Source organism: Anser cygnoides, chromosome 19, assembly GCF_040182565.1.
Source record: "Anser cygnoides isolate HZ-2024a breed goose chromosome 19, Taihu_goose_T2T_genome, whole genome shotgun sequence".
Classification (NCBI taxonomy): Eukaryota; Metazoa; Chordata; class Aves; order Anseriformes; family Anatidae; genus Anser; species Anser cygnoides.
The window spans coordinates 9,437,447-9,458,455 of record NC_089891.1 but is presented as its reverse complement, the minus strand read 5'-3'; the positions used below and the strand labels follow the sequence as shown (position 1 = coordinate 9,458,455).

The window sequence follows — 21,009 nt, the reverse complement described above, 5'->3', positions numbered from 1 at the left end:
TGATTCAGACCCAAACTATTTAGAGGTCCCAATCTTGAAAAATAAACAGATCGGAGAAAACTACACGACAGAATCCTCAAACATGTTTTAGCAAGAAGAATTCTGTGGCAAACGAACATGCCAACTACAGGCAAATGCTGAATTTTACTTAAGTCTTGATGGCACAAGATACTCGATTGTTCTTTCCAGTTCGCTAGATACTATGAAAGAGTCACACTCACAAGTTGTAAAAAGGAAGCAATTCTATACAGAAGAGTCTCGATTTTGATGCGGTCGATTTCTGCCTGGCATGCCTCCGGGAGGTGAGCTGGGGGGTACTGGCTGAGGGAAAGGAGTGCCTCTGTGCAATGCTTCACTGCCACTTCATAATCCTGCTGCTTAAGGGATTCACATGCTTGTTCACATGACTTCTCTGGTCTTCTGTCTGCCATGACTCAGGGACAGAAATCCTAGAGTGGGGGCAGAGGGGATGACAAAATGTTGGTTAGCTGCATGATGGCAGGGACAAGTCGCCAACCAACTTCCGATCCCACCTCAAGGTGCTGCGGCACATCCCCGCCGGTGTATGCCACCTCCGCTCCCTATCCCCCTCTACCTGACCTCTTCCCACTCTCTTCTCCGTGTTCATACTTCCACCCCTCCTGGCTCTCAGTTCTGAGTCTAATTCAAGACCACAGTTAAGCCCGTGACTGACTATAGGAAAGGAAGCAGTGGTTTTACAGCTTTACGCGCTTTGCTGGTGGGTCTTCACCACGAACAGGACCGCTATTTTGGAAACACCTCATCCACCCCTTCCCTGCGCCCGCAGTCCTGCTCTGGCAGCCACCTCCGCTCCCACAGCATCGCTCTCCCACACCGAGGACGAGCCGAGGCACAGGATGGATGAGCACAGACAGGAGGTCAACAGCAAACGTCCGTCGGGGGCTTCGTTTTCGTGTCTGAGCAAACGTGGACACCCCTGCCACGCCACCACCTTCGCGCCCCTTGCCAACAGAATTTCTTGAATAATTTTAAAGTTAATATTGGGGAGGATGAGGAGGGAGTGAAGCAATTGTGATACAAATTTGTACGGAAGACAGACAAGAGCATCCACCAATAAACTGCGACAAGTGGTTATCCACAGCCTGAACCACCAGCAGAAAAGCAAAACCTTTCTATGATCCCCGTCTACTTTATCCCTTCATTGATATGTTTAAATAAATGTTGTTGTCTCTAGGGACACTTGACTTCAGAGCTGACTTGACAAAAATGTGTTCTGGTATCTGAAAGAGGAAAATTCAAGAGTTTCCACGTGGTCTGCTAAGAAGCAGCATACTATCAATCTTCATGATGATCCATCAACTGTTACAGTCACTGAAAATAACTAAAATAACTCTCCCTTCAAAAGTCCGTTGCTAAAGACTTCCTTTTTACTTCATACTTGTATATTTTTAAGCAATCTAAGATCAAGTAACTTTAAGAAGTCAATCTGATAGTCAAATAAACACAAGTTCCATACAAGAAAAACTCTTCGTTATCCCACTTTTCTCATTGATACATAACTAAGCCAATATACAGTAGAAACATACACAAAAAGTTTAATTTATTCTATGGCAGTGTTCTATGTGCTTGACACCATTCCTAAAACTTGATTTTCAGCATCGCAACACAAACATGCAAAGGAACACTGATCTCTGCAGACTATTTTGACTTAAACCATGTTCTCTTTTATAACATTTACATTGATGAGAAATTTATAAAAATCTTCCCAAAGGTGAAGGAACACAAGCATGAAGTAGGTTTTGCATTTCTGTGCATGGGAGAAAAGTCATTTATGAAGTAATTATATTAACATTAAAAGCATTTAGTTGGATCACTTAAACGAGCACATATTTTTAATTATGCAAATGTTAGGTATTGTTACACTGTTTATGAAAGGATCCTTTCTACATATGACTAAAAATTTTAGTAAAATTTGATGCCACGGAATTTTACAGATCTAGGGTTTGCTTCCCAGTAACACAACAGTTAATTGACGTTTTTCTCACATGCTTTGTTTTCCTCCTAGGGGACTGAAAAGAGAGGATTTCATGAACTCTGCTGTATTTTTGATTTCCTCACTTCCCGGCTGACATCGAACCAAAATTCCTTTGACCAGAAGTCTCCGCAGAGCTTCTGTGTGTTTATTCGAGCAGAAGTATTTATACACACATCCTACCCTAACGGACCTGGCCAGCATAACCAACAGGCGTTTGGACACTGTGCTACCCAGCCCTTCTTCCCCAGCATGGCACCATGTTAAGAAAAGGAAAACATGATATTTATCAGTTGTCCCATGCTGGCTGTTTCACCAAATATTGAAGTAGTTCAAGGAGAAACCAGGTTTTACACCCCCAGCAGTAGCCTACTGTACTGCAGAGGCCACACGACCTCTTTGGTCAATTTGTAGACTTAGAGGGCACTTTAAGGGACGTAACCGACCTTAACATGATCCACAGGTTGCTGCTTAAGTGGAGTTCAGAGCAGTCGGGACCAGGCTGTTTGGATAACCGCGCTAAACTGAGTCACACCATCAGTATTTCAGAGTAACTTCAGGGAAACTTCAGGGACACTGAAGTCACAGAGCATGGGACATAACAGGCAGGGAGTCACTGCAGCATAACTTGTTTAAAAAAAATTAATCATAACAAAAAAATGGTATGCAGACAACGTAGCGGAAATGATAAATTCATGCTCTCAGATTTCATTTCGATTCCATAAATATCCATACAGACACAAACACGCACGTTTATTGGGTATTTGCACCGTCTACTTCAGATCCAGTCCGGCTGCTCTGAACTTTTCCTTGGGGGCGCTCGCCTCTTCCCGCTGACTCTCTGAAAACCCATCCTCCTGGCTTGTGTCCCCTGAGCTGTGTCTAATATAGTTACTGAGACTTAAATCGTGTGAATGTGAATTAAAAACATGCCATTTTAAAATCTAGTCCGTTATAGTACCTGATCTACCCATGCTTAAAATTATTTCAGAACATTTAACATTTTAACATCCAAGGAAAGGAGACACTTATTAAGGAAAAATCATTTGGAATTCTACAAGTGTTTCTTGTTTTAAAATTTCAAATGTAAAACTGGAATTTCTACACTCGCTCCAAGAGCAGAAATGATTGCAGATTAGATTTGAAAGCAGAAGTGTTACAAGGTCTGTGCTGTATTCCCAACTCTTCGCAAAACTGAGCTAATTACTTATGCACTTCAGTTTTTCCGCCTGTAAAACTGAGATTAAAATACTAAGCATGTAGCAGAATAAATGTCAGGATTATTCATTTTCTCAAAGCAGCTGGAGAACTGCATGCCAAAAGAGTTGCAATTCAAATTAGAGTAATAATTTATTCTAATAGCAAATTTTAATGCGTCTTCCGAATTTTGTGGAAGCAGCAAACAGGCATACATATTCCCACTATCTGAAGCTACACGTCTCAGACAGGTGGACCTACCTTAGAATTACAGCCACAATGTGTTATCAACAGCGCCATTATCATCAGCAATCGATTCAAAGCATTTCTCAGTTTTGAATCATCTCACAGCAGTCCCACTGCCTAAAGGAAGGCTCCTGATTTAGGCATTTAATAAGATATTTAAGTAACATTAAGCATAGCACCTGCGAATTCCACCTGTCAGCCTCGTGTTGACTAGAGCCATATGGGAGGTGACACAATGCTTCCCCATGAGCTAATCCAGAGATCGAACCCTGGCTTCATACCTTGTGCCTTCCAAAAACTCCTTCAGCAGGAGGAAACTGACTGATCTACGTTTCTTTGAAGGCCAAGTCCTGTCCAGCTTAACTTCCACAAAGGATCTGTTGTCCCTATCATTTAGAAGACCTGGTTGATTCCAACAGGTACAACTCAACCCCTGGTGTTTGTTTTGTTTTTGCTGAGATTTGAGAGGGATTTTTTCCCCTACTAATGATTTTTGGGGGCAATATTCATAATAACTATTTCTCCTTCTTTCCAATGAGATTTTGAAAACAAATACAGACAGAGTAACTAAACGCTAATCCCCAAGTAAAACTGCACATTTCCCCTCCAAATACGCAGAGGGGGCCTGGGAAGGCTGAAGGGCCGGCTCAGAGGATGAGCTGTGAACAGCGTGATCCACACGGCCAGTCAGTGCTAAGCAAACCCTGCGCCTGCTTGGGGCACAGGATGCTTTTCAAGAATTACTCCACAGCCTGATTAGTCCAAGAGCAAACTAAAAATCAGTGTAGGAGAAGAGAAAATCACGAATTAAGATTTTAGTATTTCAGAGCATTTTAACTCGTGACTCTGCACTTTTACCCCACAGTTAACTGATGGAACCAAAGGATCCGTACACGAAGATAATGGTAAGTTAAAGTGAGTGCCAGTTCCTAAAAAAAAATTCAAACAGATGCTTTTTCAATTCACTGTAAAGCATCTAGCCAGATAACTCCTGCTGTACTTCATAAACAAACAGATTAGAGGGCACAATGCTGTTCCTATTAATGTTATTGGCAAAATTCCCAATGTCTGCCAAGACAGAAGGATCAGATCCAAGGTCTCGCATGCCAAGCTGACAAACAGTAGACAAGTCAGTAAATATTTGCATATTTTAACCAGACATTAACATCTCTTGTAAAGATTTATGCTAAAGCGATGATGTTCAACTTGCAGTCCCACCGAGCGAGGGGTGGGAGCTCACAGGGAGCCGAATTCCGCTTCCAGCGCCGCATCCTGGGACTTGCGCACTGAACGGGCCCCGCGGCCGTGGGGAACACAGAGGGGCAAGAGCCTCTCCACCTGCCTCCCATTGCAACACCAAACCTTCAAAGAGTTCTGCTGGGAGAAACGAGCACCCCGATATTCCCTGCCAAAGGAATCCTGTTGGCACCCCAGTGCAGGAGAGAAGGAGGGCATCCTGCTCCATCGCCTGCTGCAGTCAGGCTGACACAGGCTCCGAGAAAGCGGAGTGGGAATTCAGCTCAGGAAATGCATACGGTGACCACGCTGCTTCCTAGCGTGTCATTTGTCAGCCCTTCCCATAAACTGGATGGAAGTTTTGAACGCATAATACATTCAGGTAATTCGTAAAGAAGAGCCAGCTGTTTTATCACTGTATCCCAGCAACTGCTTTCAAGAAGCTAGAGGTCTGCTAGATTTATTTTGGAGGCTAGTTGCTCTGCCCTTTCCCAATAACTTTTGAACTTCAAGGCCAACGTGGATTTCACAGAAGTCCAAAGGGTCTCAAAGAAGCTGCAAGCTTCAGGAAAAATATGTAACAGGAGACCCAGGATATTAGGTCCACTGAGAGAAAGGAAAATTTACTATTCGGTTTCTTATTGATATAAAGAGATCAGTTACCCCAACAATTCTTGCCATGCGCTGCCATTTACCCCGACAGAGTGCTGTTCCAAAATATTGTTCGCTAGTAAAAGAAAAGTCCTATTTTTCTTGCTTGTAATTATAAAACCCTAAAACTGCATTCATTAGTTTAGCTGAAGAACCCACCCATTAGTTTCCAGCTTTCACTAAAGCAGAGTTTCCAAATATTTTAGACAAGCAGTAAACTTTGCACAACTTTTTGAAATTTGTTTCAGGTAGAATTGAGATGAAAGCAATTCACATACGAATGCCTCAAAAATGTGCAAATTATTTCCGTAATCCAAAGAAGTAATATTTGAGAAGTCATATAGCTGGTAAGGACACAAGCCTGTGACTGAAGTCTTCTCCTCTCCCGCAAAATTATCAGGAAAAGACTGACTACATGCTTAAATTTACACAGGCACGGAAAGATCTGGGTTCATTGTATAATCTGGATTAACTAAAATACATTAAGTATACTGCACAGCAAAAATGCTGGCTACCTTACCTGTGATTGTGACAACTCTATAGTTAAATAAAGATGGGTCACTGAAGTTGATCTATTGAGACTCAGCAAACATACTGCGTGCGTCAGTCCACATAATAAAGCAGGGAATACTAAACCTATCTACTGCTAAACCACATTATATAGCTGCTCTGGCATCTCTAGTGATCCCTGCTTAAGACATGCCCGTACCTCTACACAACATTATGTAATTGTTTTTGTAGTATACTGAAATACCACTCAACTGCCTTCAGAAAGGTAAAATAAAGTTATGTATTTACTCTCCTTACATAAAAATATAGAATAAACTTACTTTGCCTTAAGACAAAAAACATTTTATTCAAGCCTACAAGAAGAAATAAAGCACAGAAGCCACTTACAGACACACACAGAAAAAATGCACTTCCCTAATGTCATGGCATAGACAGCATAAATAATCCCACACTCAGAAATCATTTAACAAAATGAGTAGGGAATGATGGTGCACTACGTCAATAAGAAAGACTTAACGGAACACAGAGAAAGGACGATGCCTCTTTCATGCAGAAAAGAATAATAGAAAAGGTGCTTTTGCCTTTAAAAAAAAAAAAACATAATTGCAGAGCTGTTATGCACCCATTTCTTGCAGTTACGGCTGAAGCCAGCAATATTAGTTCTACACAGCGCTCAGAAATGTACTGCACACCTTACAGAACAAATACAATGTCTCCACCCTTGAGAGAGGACTATCTAATCAGTTTTCTAAAGAAACTGAATTACTCTGGTTAATGTTGTACAACTCCAGGCAAAATGACCCTACTTTACATGCCAAAAATGATGCTAAATCTGAAATGGAGCATGGAGAACAAGGAAAGCTTCTTTCAAGGTTTTATTATATAGCGTAACAGCAGCAAGAACTCCTGCTACTTTGCCTTTAAAGAACATGGTATGCTTGAGATCAGGTAGGAAAAAAAAAATTAAGATGATTAAGATGTTCGTGATGCCCCCTACTATTAATTACTTAGTTTGTCCTTCCCCTTAAAACACATCCAAAACAAATCCACTAAGACAGGACTGTAAGTTAGGAGGACAAGGGATCTCTGGCCATATAACTGGAGCCTTGAGCATGATCCTCTAAACTTAATGCACAGAACAAACACCTCCACAGTTATTGGAAAAGGAACAAGCGTCTGTGGGTGGTTTACCATTCACGTAACAACAGCACCACAAATATAGCAGCAACTGAGATTAAGAGCAAATGAGTTCTGCATCTGAACCCTCTGTGCTCTTTAAATCACTTTACATACATCACAGATGGTAACAAGTTAGATTTTATAGCATGCCAGTTACCATTTCAGAACAGACATTTCATTAAGTGATTATTAACACCTTATTATCTCTACTAATCTGTTTTCACTTCAGAAGTAGCAGCAAAAAGGACAAACTATACATAGGCGAATGGAAGCAGCATCTACACGCGGACAACCTGGCTATCTTTGGCTCAATATCTGAAAATAACTCCTGGCCTCTGCATTTATAACCACCCTATCCGCCACGTGAAGATCCTGAATAGCCTCACCTCCTGCATTTTTTGTTTATTTTTTAAACACCGTTGTCTAAAAGCATTACCTATCTTGACGGAACTAAGCAAAAGACACGGCAAGTCAAAGCACATCATCACCTACCCGGCATGTCTTTATCTTGTCTGAAAGCCATCCCTAACTGACAGAGACAAGAGTCCTATTTACACACAGCCAACCCAGAAAATATCGCATACATTAAAATTACGTTACAAATACTTCAATACTCAAAAGTTGTGTAATAACAAAATTCTCTGCACAAGCTCGCGTCGGCCCTCCCATGTGTCTGCGTTACGCTACAGCCCTGAAAGACACTACTCACACACTACATCTTCCAGTGGCTCCACGAGCAGGCAGAGCAGAGGCTGCTGCTTAATGAACGTGTAGTTAAATACTTCGGCACACGGCCTAAGGCCTGATTTACTCCATGCTACTCAAACCTGGTTCTCAGAACTGCATTTTCATGTTCTCATCAGCTTTTCAATAATGCTCACAAATACTGCGACCAAGTACGAGCGTTAAAACATCTCTACCCTTCTGACATCATTCCCATTTTTACAAGTAATTGAGATATTCAAAAATATTAAAGCCAAAAGTTTCTGTGAATTTCTTACATTCAGATTAAGACAACTAGAAGTGCTCTTTCCCCATTACGTCTGCCACAGACTGTAGAGCCCTTCATGACCAAACACCTGGTGTCTGCAGCGACTTAGGGGAATCTCTGCAGCATTCAGCATTTCTCTGCATCACAACATGGTGCCATTCGTTATAAAAACCGAAAATGAAATATAGCAAAGATATAGCTTAAATGTGAGCCGTCTCTTTTTTTCCCTCCCTATTTCCTACTCCATTTATTAAAAACTTCCCAATCTATGCAAACAACAAAACTTTGTTCTACCCAACAGCTGTATTGGCATGATAAAGTAATTCATACGTGTCCATGCAAAGGAGCCTCCCCTCCATTTCTCTCTTTCTAACACCAGTGTTTTCCAACCTCAATCTCCTTGTTCAGCCATGCCCGTCTTCACATTTATTCTACATATCCTGCAGATACCTACAATTTGCGCTGTCTAAATCAAGTCACTGCCTCCTCTGGTGCTGCATGAAGATAGAGCGGCAGGAAAGAGGAACTGGCTACGGGGAATACAGATGGGGAGTTCTCTGTGCTCTCATTTGTGTCCAAAATCGTACCGGGGAGCGATCTGGGGGAATGCAAAACCCTAGCCTTCAAATTGTACGGAAATCCCGCTTAGCTCAGGCTGATGTATATTCACTGCAAGGATGATCTTTTAGATTTGCACAAATAACTAATTTAACCAATGCTGAGCAGATTTTCGCAGGGTTGGTAAGCAGTATATCCTTGGCAGAAACGTCTTACCACAGCACAACTCATCTTTCTGCAAAGCAGAGCTATAGACATAAGTTTTTTTGTGTTTTTTTGGAGGGGGAAGAGGAGTTGGGATTTTGTTTTTTACTGTGAACCGAAGAATATTTTACTTTTGCCTAAATTTTCGAAAAGACTCAGTTACCTTGGCAGAGCCCTTCACAACGTCCAGAAACTTAGCTAGAGATAGACACCTACCATGGGAAATCGCAACGCAAATAACTAGAATTTGGCAAGTAACAACCAACTGAAATGAGTGAGCATGTAATAGTACATCAGGTAACCTGTAATAGGCGGTGCTTCTGCCCCACCTAAAGTTCTTTTGGCTCCTTCATAGAAAATCCTCACGTAAACAATCTTTCATAATAACCGGTTAACAGCAGCAGTTTGTATTCCATATATTATTTTTTTCCATATATGTTCTTACTGCTTTTTCAGGTTATAGTTTCTCACACTTATCCAAGATGAGGGCATTTTAATTGAAATATTGTCTCGTGGTTACCATTTTATCCCCATAACAACATCACCAATTACTTACTATAAAAAAATGCATTTGAAAAGTAATTTAATCTTTGCTTCTCTTAATGAAATTTACCAGAGAAAAACAAAGGGAAAAAATCAGTACAGCAGAGCCAGCTAACTCTCCATGGAGCGGGACCAACCTACAACTCCCAAACTCAAACACATTTTGCAGGAGAATACAGCATTCATATTCTAAAAGCTGTTTAAAAGATCACAATCCGCAGCTTTTCAAACTACAACCTGCTTGTGGCAGAACCTCTTTCTTCTTAAACACTTGAACAAAACGAGGCCTTGTTCCTAAGTGTCTGTACATTTCACAATGCAACGTTTAATAATTTTGACCAAAAAAGTGAATGCCATTGATCTGAAGGATTTACAGTCATGCAGTTACCAATACTCTTCTCCACTGAGTCATAAGACTGCCAAAAGTACTTTTTGAAATATGCCTGCTGTATGACATATAGCTACATCTGTGCACATATGACTAAACACGTCAATTAATTTTCAAAATGCCAAGTGAGTACAAAACTCTACCACCAATGAATGCAAGGGGGAGTCAAAGAAGATTCCCAAGCATCATTTCAACATGCAACACATACCATATTTATGAATGTACTTCAGAAGCTTAAAGGCAACAATGTATGTCACAGAAGTTTTTCCAGGATGCTCACTGAACTTGCCACTCACTCAGCACAGTCTTACACACTTCATTTGCCAAAGCTCACAAATTCAGTCTTAGAGACGGAAGCAGAATTAGAATTAGCAGTTCCTAACTTGGTCCTGTGTTCAAGTTTCAACTTTCACTAATAAACCTATATTTGGATTTCAGCAATAAAAGTATTTTTAAAATTAGGAAATGATTTACTGCAGTAAATCCTTCCCTTTCTGGAAAACCCCATACAAGCTTTCTGGTTTTTCCCCGGCAGAGAAATAGCTCCAAAGCTCAGTGGCTCAATCCAAGTCTTCTGTGCTTAATAACGATTTTGTAGTGATGCCGAAAGAGTCTTTTCTCAAGTGTCAAACTTAAATTTTCAAACAAGGACTTTCTCCAGTCTCAACACGTCCCAGTACTGCAAAGCACCACATCCGTGCCTAAGAAATCTACCTGAAAATCACAGCTTAGTTTGTTGGTGTGAATGCAGCTGCTACAGGTTTATATTGTACGGTTGGATGAATTAAAAAAAAAAATTACAACACTAAGTTCATTTTCTGTTTGAGAAGCAAAACTCTTTCAATCCATTCAAGAGGCAAAAGAATGCAAAAATCTTCACGCTGAATATCAGTTAACAATGCACGGTGCACAAACTGAACACAGAAATATGCCAGAAGGTTGTGACACAGAACATGGAAGTTTCCTTTCAGTACACTTAAGTGCTCCTCGCGGCATTACAATGAACTCACATTATTGCAGGACTGAATAATCCTGGGACTGAGCTTTCTGATACACGTTTATACAATGCTTCACACAAAAGGGTCGCACCATACCAGATTTAATAGCACAAGGATGCCACCCACAGATACTCCAAACGTCTTTCCCCAAGCCGTACCCATTGTGTAACTGTGTGTGACACTTCTGTTGTGCTATTTGGGGAGTACAGAGCAGTTACTAACCTTCACCGTTAAAAATCACTATCTTCATTGTAAATAACCTTTGAAATCCATCTCTACACGACCGTGCTTCAAATAATAAGGCATAATATAGCTAAGCCTGGTTTGGGAAATGGTCTTCTAACTCCATATTTTAATGACATTACCCTCCTGCATCCAGATAATGCTTTTATAACTTCCCTGTTTCCTCTCCTAAAATGCAGGAACATGATACTACAAAGACATTCAATTTTAGAACTCTCCTGAGAATAGGACATGGATTCCCAACTTCTCCTTGCACAGCAAACCCCGTAACTGGTATCCAAACCGACACAAGCTCCCCAATGGTGTTCAACCTACTCACTCCTTCTGAAGCGAGCATTAGAGATTCAGCCACGTATTTTAAACTCCACTCGAAGAACAGACAGCAGCAGCAGTGAGTAACGATCCTACTGTGGTTAATAGAATAATTCTGACAAAGCTTTGGGAAGGGGAAAAAAACAAAAACACAAAACAGTGTCTAGCCTAGCCAAACAAATATACACAAAAATAGAGCCATACAGTAATATCAGTCAGTTCAAACATCAAAACAAGTGCCCTGCACCATTCCCAATGTGTGAGTGTCTTAAGTATGGCCAAAGTACAGTTACCTCAAAACCATTAGCCCCAACAACTATAATCAGAACTGTAATTTGTATGATATACCCACAGCACCCAGCTATAACACTGCACTAGTGCAGATGCAGAAGTACGGTACAAAAACCTTTCCCTCCACAACCTCCCTGCAGAGAGGATGAGAAAAGCCCAGCAAATTCTGGCTCCAAGATGGGATGCTTGGGACCAGAAGTACACTGCCCGTTTCCCCCCCACACACACACATTATCCCAGGACATAATGAAATTATCATTTAAAAAAATATATAGATTATCTTAAGCGAGAAGATATATATAAGGAAGAAGCATTATTTTATATGCTGCCAAAACCACCATGCTTTTCATTTGTGGCATTCTCCATTTATTATGTCCACAAAGATTTGCTACTTTCTTATTTTGCTGAACCACTAAATATTTTCCAGCAAATTAAACACTTGTGCCGCATTGCTAACAACAGATTCTCAAAAACAACTCTTGTTTTTACTTATTTCCCTTTTGCTGTGGGGTCTGATGGGCTCTGAAAAATCTTTCTAAGCACATTTAGGCAGTGTAATTTTTAGTGTTTTGATGAATACAGTATTTTTGCAATATATAATTATGGGAAAAAAAGTGCAATTCACAGACTGAAGGGCTGTTTCTAAATAACACTTACCCTAACAGGCCCAGCCTAGGCCAACCCAAGCACTGCTCACATTCCTGCCCCTCCAACACTTAGAATTCTTTATGTAACATCATTCTACAATTCCTTTGCTTCCAGCGTTTCGTCATCAGCACTCTGCGAATCGTTAGCCTTCCTACTGCTTACAAGCAGAACAGATGATGAAATGTATTTCCCCAGACCACATATAACCCAAAGACTAAAACCCATCCACTTCAGCCATGCCATTCTTAGCACAAGTGGTACTTCCTGAGACTAACAGAAACAAACACCCAGCAGTTTACAGTAACAACTCGTCAACATCTCTTTACATAAAATCACTTACAAAAACTCTTCCTACCGACTCAGCAGCACTGCGTACCTACCGCTTCTTGGAAATGCTGGGGACTGCGTGGATAGACTGGAAGGAGCCTCCCAACATCCGACGAAGATTCCACGCAGCTTAGAAAATGTGACAGTTTGGTGCTCCTTCAGGACACCGATGGGGCAATAGCAACCACTCAAATGTTTCAGTCACGAAATTGAACCTCTCAGTGTAGTAAGATTACATTTACGAAGAAATAAGACTGAAACTTTTTTTTTTTTTTAACCTGGCTTTCCTATCATGAATCTGCTGTTTACTATTTTGGAGGATTCTGAGAAAAGACTGGGTAAATAACCAGTTAGATATCAGATTGATGACCATGAGCTTGCTTATAAAAATGTAGAGAAATATTTGGATATTATGTTACAGCCACTTTAAGCATCTTTGAACTCTAAAAATCAGTGCAACGGAAATGCAAGAACAACAAAAAAATCGCACCCATGGGTAGTTAAAATCTGCCTGCTTACATTTCTAAGGACTCCTTTTCCTACAGTAATATTCACTTTTCCGAGTTTCACATGAGTGATTGCCGCTGGTTGAAACCTCATGTTGTAAACATTTGTGTGAAGAGGAGATGAAAGCTCAGCGAGCGAGACTGTTTTGGAATACGGAACTTGAGCTACATATCAATACCACCATAATACAATCACCAGAAGCAGGCCTGTTTCTGTAGAGCAGCCTGACCTTGCAGACTCCTAATTTCACTATCTATAAAGTTTAGTTATTTTCCACCACCACCCCCCAAACACTAGAAGAAAACAAGTGTTTACTTTTTCGGTATTCTCTCTTTCCTTCCTTGTGGGACAAAAAAAAAAAAAAGAAAAGACAATTGCAGTAGTCTACAAAGGAATTACAAAACTAAACATATAAAGTATGATATTTTAAATATGTCATTGATATACATAAAGAGAAGTGATGATTACTGCCAAAGGCCACAGAAGAAACAGCAAGACAAACAAGAACAAAAAAAGGAAGGCCTTGTTTGTTCTGATAATCTGATCCATAATACATTCATTTAAAGGGACAAAAATATAAATGCCACGTAGTGATAAGGGGGTCTTGCCTTAGGACTACATCAACAGAAGTGAGAAATAATTCAAAACAACAATAGGTGAGCAGAAAGGAGGACTGTGAACACCGAATTTGCCATTTTCTCCCCTACAATTGGCTACTAGCAACCTTGGGCACAGAGGAGCACTGAGGATCCCCTTCCCCAGACACAAGGGCAGCCAAATGGAAGGCCAGGATTTACACCTGCTAAAATCCTTGGCCTACTGGTCCCCAAGGCCGAGGGAATGCCGGCTGTCCAGCTCCTGCACCCCTCCGGTATGGCAGAACGACACCATCCCTCCTCGTTCTCCAAGCCAGCTCCCACGGCTGTCCCAAGTTATTCAGGCTGCACGCAGGGGACAGGATTTAAATTATCATAAAACACTTTTCTAATTGAGATTTCACTCCCGCTACTAGGTACCACTGACCTCAAGAGGGAATACCAGTGAGGTGAAAGATTCAAGGGCTTTCGACTAGTAATCTGAATTGCTCCAGTAACTGCTGCTGCATTGCCAGAACGAGAACACCCAGAACGAAGTGCAGCAGCAAACAAAAATGGTACCAAACAACAATTAAAAAGAAAACACTGAATGTCAGAAAGAATATCCAGCTATAATTCCAAGCCAATTTTAGTAACAAATATAATTGCATGCATTGGAGAAAATATTTCATCAGACTATTAAATTAACAGAGTTGGAAAACATTAGTAATAATATTGCCTGGCTCTTATATGGCCTCTTTCATCCTCAGGCGTCAACTCTACAAGTCGGTAAGATTCACTATTCCTATTTTAAATTCTTTCAAAAGGAGGCATAAACAGGTGAAGTGATTTGCGTCACACTGTCCAGATCCCTCAAGCACTAGGCCTGTACCTTGTCAATTTGAAATATTAGCTCTTCAACCCTTCTGGCCACTGCTACTTACATTTTTCTTGGAGATGAGTATTCCTCCATGAGTCTAACCCCTGAGCACAAGCTGTCCCTGAGCTGCAGCCCTTACCCTGCAACCAGATCTACAAATACAGATCCCAAAGCCCAGGAGCACCTTCTCTGAAACCAGTGAGATTCCCCAGAGCAAAAGGATCCTCTACAAGGCATCAAGCAGCAGAACCAGGCCAAAATACAGATTAACATGCAGCTTCCAAATCTCCCTTCAATTTCTAGTCTGCTGGGGAGAGACAAAAACAACCAAAAAAAAATAACACTCTGCTATTCCAAACTTCCAAGTCCTTGAGCCATCGTTTTACATGCCTCTTTCTCTCTTTCACATAAAGGTACATCCAAACTCACAAACTCCAAACATCCAAAGGCACAGTGTCCACAGAAATTAAAGGAGAGGAAATACACGCTCTGTAGCGTAAGTAAGAAATTCACATAGGTGAGGAGTGATAAGAGAACTTTGATTTCAGCTCAAGAAAAATGTAATTTGTGCTTTCATAATGTATTACAAAGAGAATTCAGTTTTATCAGTAGTAACACACAAAACGTCCCTTCACTTACCAATAAAGAAAAACTGCTCTGCTAATTAAAGCCCAACAAAGAAAGCTGAACGTAGCCTCCGCCACTCACAACTTCCATGCCGTAAGAGCCAAGCCTACCAAGCCCGAATCCCTCGGTCTGCACCCCGAGGAGAGGCAGGGATGGTGACGGTCACTCCAATGCTCTGCCCGCATCTAAGATCCAACTGCACGTGCCAAACCAGCTCCTCGCCACGGTGCACCAGCAAGCGGCCCCACATCCCCGGGCTGTCCCAATCAACCACGCTTTGCCATCAAAAAAATAAATCGAACTTAAAAATATTGAAACAATTGAATTTAAAACACATTTTTGTAAACCTTCTCTGTTCTACTGATGTCTTGGAAAATGCCACAAACTTGCCAAATATCATCTCGTTTAATTTGGTTATATTTTCAATTTTACAAAAGAATGTGTACTTGAGAAAAAAATTTAAAGGGGGAATATTTTATCCTTTCCTTTGTTTCGATTACAATATTTATTAGGAAGACTAGCATCAGAAGACCCCAACAAATCAAGCCATCCCAACAAGACTAGCCATGATACATTGAATCTGTCAATAAGGATTTGCATTTTCAGGATATTTTTGGTCTTACAACGGAATCATTTAATTTTTTAAATGGAAAATGAAATATGTGATTTTATAACCCCAACTCAAGCTCATCGCGCCTGTGATAAAACAAGCATCCTACTACCTTGTTAACTCTTACTCACTTTGTCATTAATTGGAAAACAACCTTGCAACTGTCTCCCTGCAGTTATTTCTTCATTTCCATCAAAGATATGTTTAATCACTTTACTATAATCAAACAACAGCTCGACTATCACTGCATTGCAGCCAAACAACTTCAATCACTTGGAAATTAATAAAAGGACACGACCCATCAAATGCCTCACGAGGGGTAACGTTACATGCAGTCCTACTTGGGGATCTGCCCCCCTCCAAAAAAAAAAAAAAAAAGGACGGTATTTCAACCTGTGGTACAAACTTTCCTGTTTTCAGTTTCACAACAGTTGCATTGTACCAAAGGCAGCCTCAGGATCCCCGTGGCCCTCCCAGCTTGGAGCCACACGGCCCTGACAAAGCCTCCCCGAAGAAAACAGACCCACAAGCTCATAAGCCAAGCCTCCACCGCTCTGAGGGCTCGTTTTAAACCAGCTGCTAAAATCCTCACAATTTACTCCTCCATCCTTCAGCAAACCCTACGTAAGCCTTTAAGAAAAAAAAAAATAAATAAAAAAAAAAGTTTATTTATTTTTCACCTCGTTTCCCGGCCTCCCCTCGCCGTTCCCTCCCCACCCCCTCGCTCCAACCGCCGCCGGGCCCCCCACCCCTCCGCAGCCCTCCCATCCTGCCGGAGCCCCCCCCGGAGCCCGCTCCCTGCGAGCTCCCCCCCCCCCCCCCCCCCCCCCCGGCCCTCGGGGCTGGCCGGCCTCAGGGCCGCGCCCGCCGCCGGCTGAGGGCCCCCGGCCGAGCGCGGCACCCCCGGGGGGGCTCCGGCCGGGCCCCGCCGGCTACAGCCCCCGAGCGGCCGCCGCAGGCCCCTCCGCAGCCGCAGGGCCCTCGCCAGCCGGCACCGCTCAGCCCCCGGCCCGCCCGCAGCCCCCGCTCGGCGCCCCGGCCCGGCAGAGGGGCGGCGGGGGGGGGATCTCCCCTCACGCAGCTCCCGGGGGCTCCCGGCGGCACCTCGAGGCCCGGCCCCGCCGGTCCCGGCCCCCGCGGGGGGCGGCTGGGGAAGTCCGGACTTACCTGTCATTACTTTCTACGCCATCTTGGATCCACTTGTCAACGGCCCCACAAAGCATTGTGGGAAAGCCCTCCCCCGGCGGCGGGGCCGGGCCGGGACTGGGACCGGGACTAGGACCGGGATTGGGGCCGGGATTAGGGCCGCCACCGGGACCGGGATTAGCGCCGGGGCCTCCGCCGCCCGCAGCGAGGCCTGGGGCCGCCGCCCACGGCTCTCCCCTCAGCCGGCCGCTGGAGCGAGGGGGCACCGCCGAGCTGGAAGCCGGGCGAGCGCCGTATTTTGTTTTTATCCCCCCTTTCCTTTTATTTTTGCGTCCCCTTCCTTTTATTTTTTTGCCCCCTCCCCGGAGTCCTGCCTCGCTGCCTCCACACGCAGCAGCTGCCAGGCCCGGCGGGTCCCGGCCCTCAGGTAAGGGTACCGGGGCCTGCCGGTCAGCTGCGACACCACGTCCCCGGGGGGGAGAACAGCGGGGCACTCCCCGGGTTTCGGCTTTAAATTATTATAATTTAATTTTAATTTTGGCTCTTAAACTTGCACAGGCCACAGTTCGGTGCCCGAGCGCCCCGCACATAGCGTCGTGGTTGGAAACCTCCGTCTGGTTTTGCTGAAGGACCGGTGGCAGCGCGTCGCTGGCTGCGTGTGAATCCCCAAAACTGCTTTGCGTAACAGTTTTATTTTCACAGAGTAATCTTCCCTGGTAGCTGGGTTTTCAAAACGTTTGGCAATCAGTTCTTCATACCTACGCTGGGTTGCAAACTGGGTTTTTCAGGGCGTTCCTGGCCTGGAGGCCGCAGATGGGTGCCCCTCGCATTGCCTTGGCCATCAGGAGTTAGGACAAATGGTGAAGAGGTGGGGGAAAGCAGCTTTCTTCAGCGTGTTCAGAAAGGTCATCAAAAAAAACAGCAACCCGGTGTTTTTTAAAAAGCTCTTCCTTCTACTTTAATTAAAATAATTAGAAGATTCAGATCATTTTGGTATTGGATTTTCCTAAATACATTTATATTTAAATTTACATTTAACGCCTCCTAGCTCTTTGAAGAATAACCACCAGCCGAGCCTCTGATGCATTGCCACTGCAAGAAGATACTTGCGCCCAAGAGTATTTTCAATATTCATCAGCAATACATTTATAAAGAGAGAGCTCCTTGCAAAAATGTAAATACAGGAGGAAATAAATTTGAAGAAGAAATCCTTTGCATTTGCAGCTCCAGACTTAAATCAATCCACTTTTCAATTCGACTTTACAGATATCGTTGACTGTTTCAGTGCCCTACTGAAGGCTGTGCCGGAGGGGAGCATTGTTGGTCCCAGCCTCGACCCAGCAGACGCCATTTCAGGAGGACAAAACCTCTCCTGCGGAACCTGCCCTGAGCCATCTCTGCTGGTCTGCAGCAGCTGCCTGCCTCAGACACCGGCCCCAGCGAGCCTAGATGGCATGCAGTGAGTTAAACATTTTTTCCGTGGGTGCTGTGCAGGCCAGGCAGTGCCCTGCAGCGAGGAAGAGGGTAGTTATGGTGAAACAGATAAAGGTGAAACCACATAACTTTGACTAGGCTGTTGAAGTGGAATTAGTGCTTTTATTTTGGAGGTTGGTTGTGTTCAAGTTGCTAGTGTACTTTTGAATTATAGATTTTTTTTTTCTGTTAGAAAACGCAACGAAGGTTTCCTTAAAAAAAAAAAGTGGAAAATAGAATGACTTATATAAAAACTTCCATATACCTTCTGGAGTTCAGTTTGGGGTGACACAGAAGGATGCTGGGTTTATTTTTCACATAAGCTATGATTAACTTCTGAATCCCTTTTCAGAAAGCGTCTCTTTATACAGTATTAGAAAAAAAAAAGCGTAGCTAGTGACTGAGTTGCAGGGGGAAAGATTTGTTCAGTGATGGACATCATTTTTCCTGCTTTTTGCTATCTCTGTTGTATTGAACTTCTCAGATTGAAAGCACTGAAAGGCAAAGACTGCTGGAAAAACAATGGCAACTCAGCACTGCCACAACAGCCCATAAAGGAGCTGGGAAAAGATGATGGCAGCAGGGGAATCCCCAAACTCAGAAAAAGTGCCGCGTATAAAACAGCGTGGAGACTGTGACCCTACACCCACTGCTTGTTAGGATCTTGTTACTTAAACCTCTTAGCCCCCATAAAAAGTAGGTTTTACTCTGTTTTGTGGACTGGTTAATTGCAGAAACCCTAAGTGGACATGCCAGAGGCTACAGAGAGAGCCAAAAGCTCTGAGGTGGGGTTGGCTGCCAAGCACTATTTTGTTCAAGTACTACCACAGAGCCTGCAAGATTGGAGTAACTGCATTGTTTCCGTGTGGTACCTGCATTGTTTCCACATGGTACCCCCTCTAAGCTCTTCCCTAGTCTTTTTACAAGATAGAAAGATGAGGACTGTTGATCCAAAACAAATTTAGGGCTCCAAGCATTCACTAACCTTGGAAATTTTGCTCAAGGTACAAATCATAGAGCAACTAGCCTGATGGATGAGATCTTGTATCCACAGGACCATAATATAACTAAACTTTGGTTTCAGAGCCACTTCTGTTATAACAGCACAGGAGGCAGAGTATGCCACTAGCAAGCAGTCACACAATACATGGGAGGAAAGAGACTTCATGTGGCTTTTATTGACGTTTCAATACAATATTAGAGAATAATGCCAATATTAAAGGATAACTTAAGGAAATAAGCTTATAATATTAACTGCTATTGTAGATTTCTCTCCTTAGTGGGTATTATGGGGAAGTTGCCATTTTGACTTGCAACCTCTGCAATCAAACACACCATTACAACTCTACAGGCTGAGTTGAGAAACCAGGTCTTCCCTCAGTGCAGGCTAGACACAGAAACAGACGTTATGTGCTGACTACTCATGTTTCCAGAACTGTCCTAAGTTCCTGGAATCCCCCTGTGCAATGCTCACTAATGGCATTTCATGACAAGAGGAGAGTACTGGGCTTCTGCTGAGGAATGTGAGTTTTTGTACTGGTTGCAGCACGTTCTTCTGCCCAAGAAGACCAGGAACGGTGGATCACATGAGTCTGGGAGCAGAAGAAAAGCAACAGTAGCAGTTGGAAATATCAGAAATGCCACAGTCACAAGGGGGAGGCACTGAGAAGGACAGAAACAATGAATCTCTGCTGAGCATCATGAGACTTGACAGGACTCAAATCCTCAGAAGTGCAGCAAGTGATATTTCTAGGGACTAATTATAACACTAGGATTTAAAAAAAATCCAACAAATGCAACAAAACCAAGTTCAATTCTATTTTTACACATTTTAAGATTCTGAAATATCTTCAGATCTGAAAACTACAGCTTCTTGATGGAAATTTAGAGCTCAACCTCCAGAGGACTGCAAGGAAGCCCTGTACAGAAGGTACTAATACATCTAGTCTCCCTACCCTTAAGTCAGAATTCTGTAAATCATGACTGCGCACAGGACTTCTCCCTGTTCTGTGAAGCTAGGAGCCATGCCAAGGACCTTGGAGAATCTAGGCTCTTTGCCAAAAAGCATGAGTTTGAAAACCTGGGGCCACTTAGGGCTACTAGGCTCCCTGCCATGAAGCGAAGATCTGAGCAGAGCTCTGAAAGGTGTGGCACAAATTCTGGAAGAGTTGGAAACTTAGAAACCCCCACTTGCTTCAGGGCTAATGGGAAGCTGCTAGCCAAAAAGCCCTAGAGTTCTGGCTCTCCCATGAGCTGCACACTTGGAATCATAGCTATAGTTTAGTTTCTACATTTTCAAAACAAAACTATTTTAATTATTTCAAACTTACGCTGCTGCTTTTTTTTTTCCCCTTTCTCCTCGGACTTTTGCTTTCCCAGGAAATTCAGAAAACCGATTTCCATTCTATGATAGAGTTCGCTCCTGTTTCTGGGAAATGGCACTTCTTGAATTCCAATACAGAAAACTCATTTTTCAATCAGTTTCACTTGTGATGTCTAACTTCAGAATACAGGAAACATCATTACAATTAACATGTACAATTAATAAACACATAGTACATTCAGCACAGAATTGCCTCACTGACCCTGCAGCCTAACATGCCAGCAGGCATCTTTCACCTCTGGAAAAGAAAACAACAGGAGGTCTTTCTCAAT

At 42.8% G+C, this 21,009-nt stretch overlaps 2 protein-coding genes across 5 annotated transcripts in view; one reads left to right on the top strand and one right to left on the bottom strand.

Annotated features, from left to right (window-relative positions):
• Nucleotides 1-17,030, bottom strand: part of HELZ (helicase with zinc finger) — an 83,664-nt gene extending 66,634 nt beyond the window's left edge. For 3 of the 4 annotated variants that reach the window (XM_048064579.2, XM_048064582.2, XM_048064581.2), the window contains exons 1-2: nt 16,903-17,030; nt 222-449 (exon numbers count right to left, since the gene is read on the bottom strand). In XM_048064579.2, the coding sequence (XP_047920536.2) occupies nt 222-431 (210 nt within the window). In that variant the 5' untranslated portion in view covers nt 432-449; nt 16,903-17,030. Of the gene's footprint in view, nt 1-221; nt 450-16,902 lie in introns of those variants that run through there. The other variant, XM_048064584.2, reaches the window with a different exon arrangement.
• Nucleotides 13,884-20,970, top strand: LOC106034797 (basic proline-rich protein-like). Its single transcript, XM_066980357.1, has 4 exons — nt 13,884-13,914; nt 16,400-17,308; nt 18,148-18,340; nt 18,839-20,970. Exons 1-4 carry the CDS (start codon nt 13,884-13,886, stop codon nt 18,990-18,992), a joined length of 1,287 nt encoding a protein of 428 aa, XP_066836458.1. The 3' UTR covers nt 18,993-20,970.
• Nucleotides 20,971-21,009: the final 39 nt, after the last annotated feature.

Coding starts and splice junctions, on each gene's coding strand:
- LOC106034797 (XM_066980357.1), top strand. CDS start 13,884: ATGCCGGCTGTCCAGCTCCTGCACCCCTCCG. Junction 13,915..16,399: donor CCAGCTCCTGCACCCCTCCG/GTATGGCAGAAC, acceptor TAAAAAAAAAAG/TTTATTTATTTTTCACCTCG. Junction 17,309..18,147: donor CGGCGGGTCCCGGCCCTCAG/GTAAGGGTACCG, acceptor TCGACTTTACAG/ATATCGTTGACTGTTTCAGT.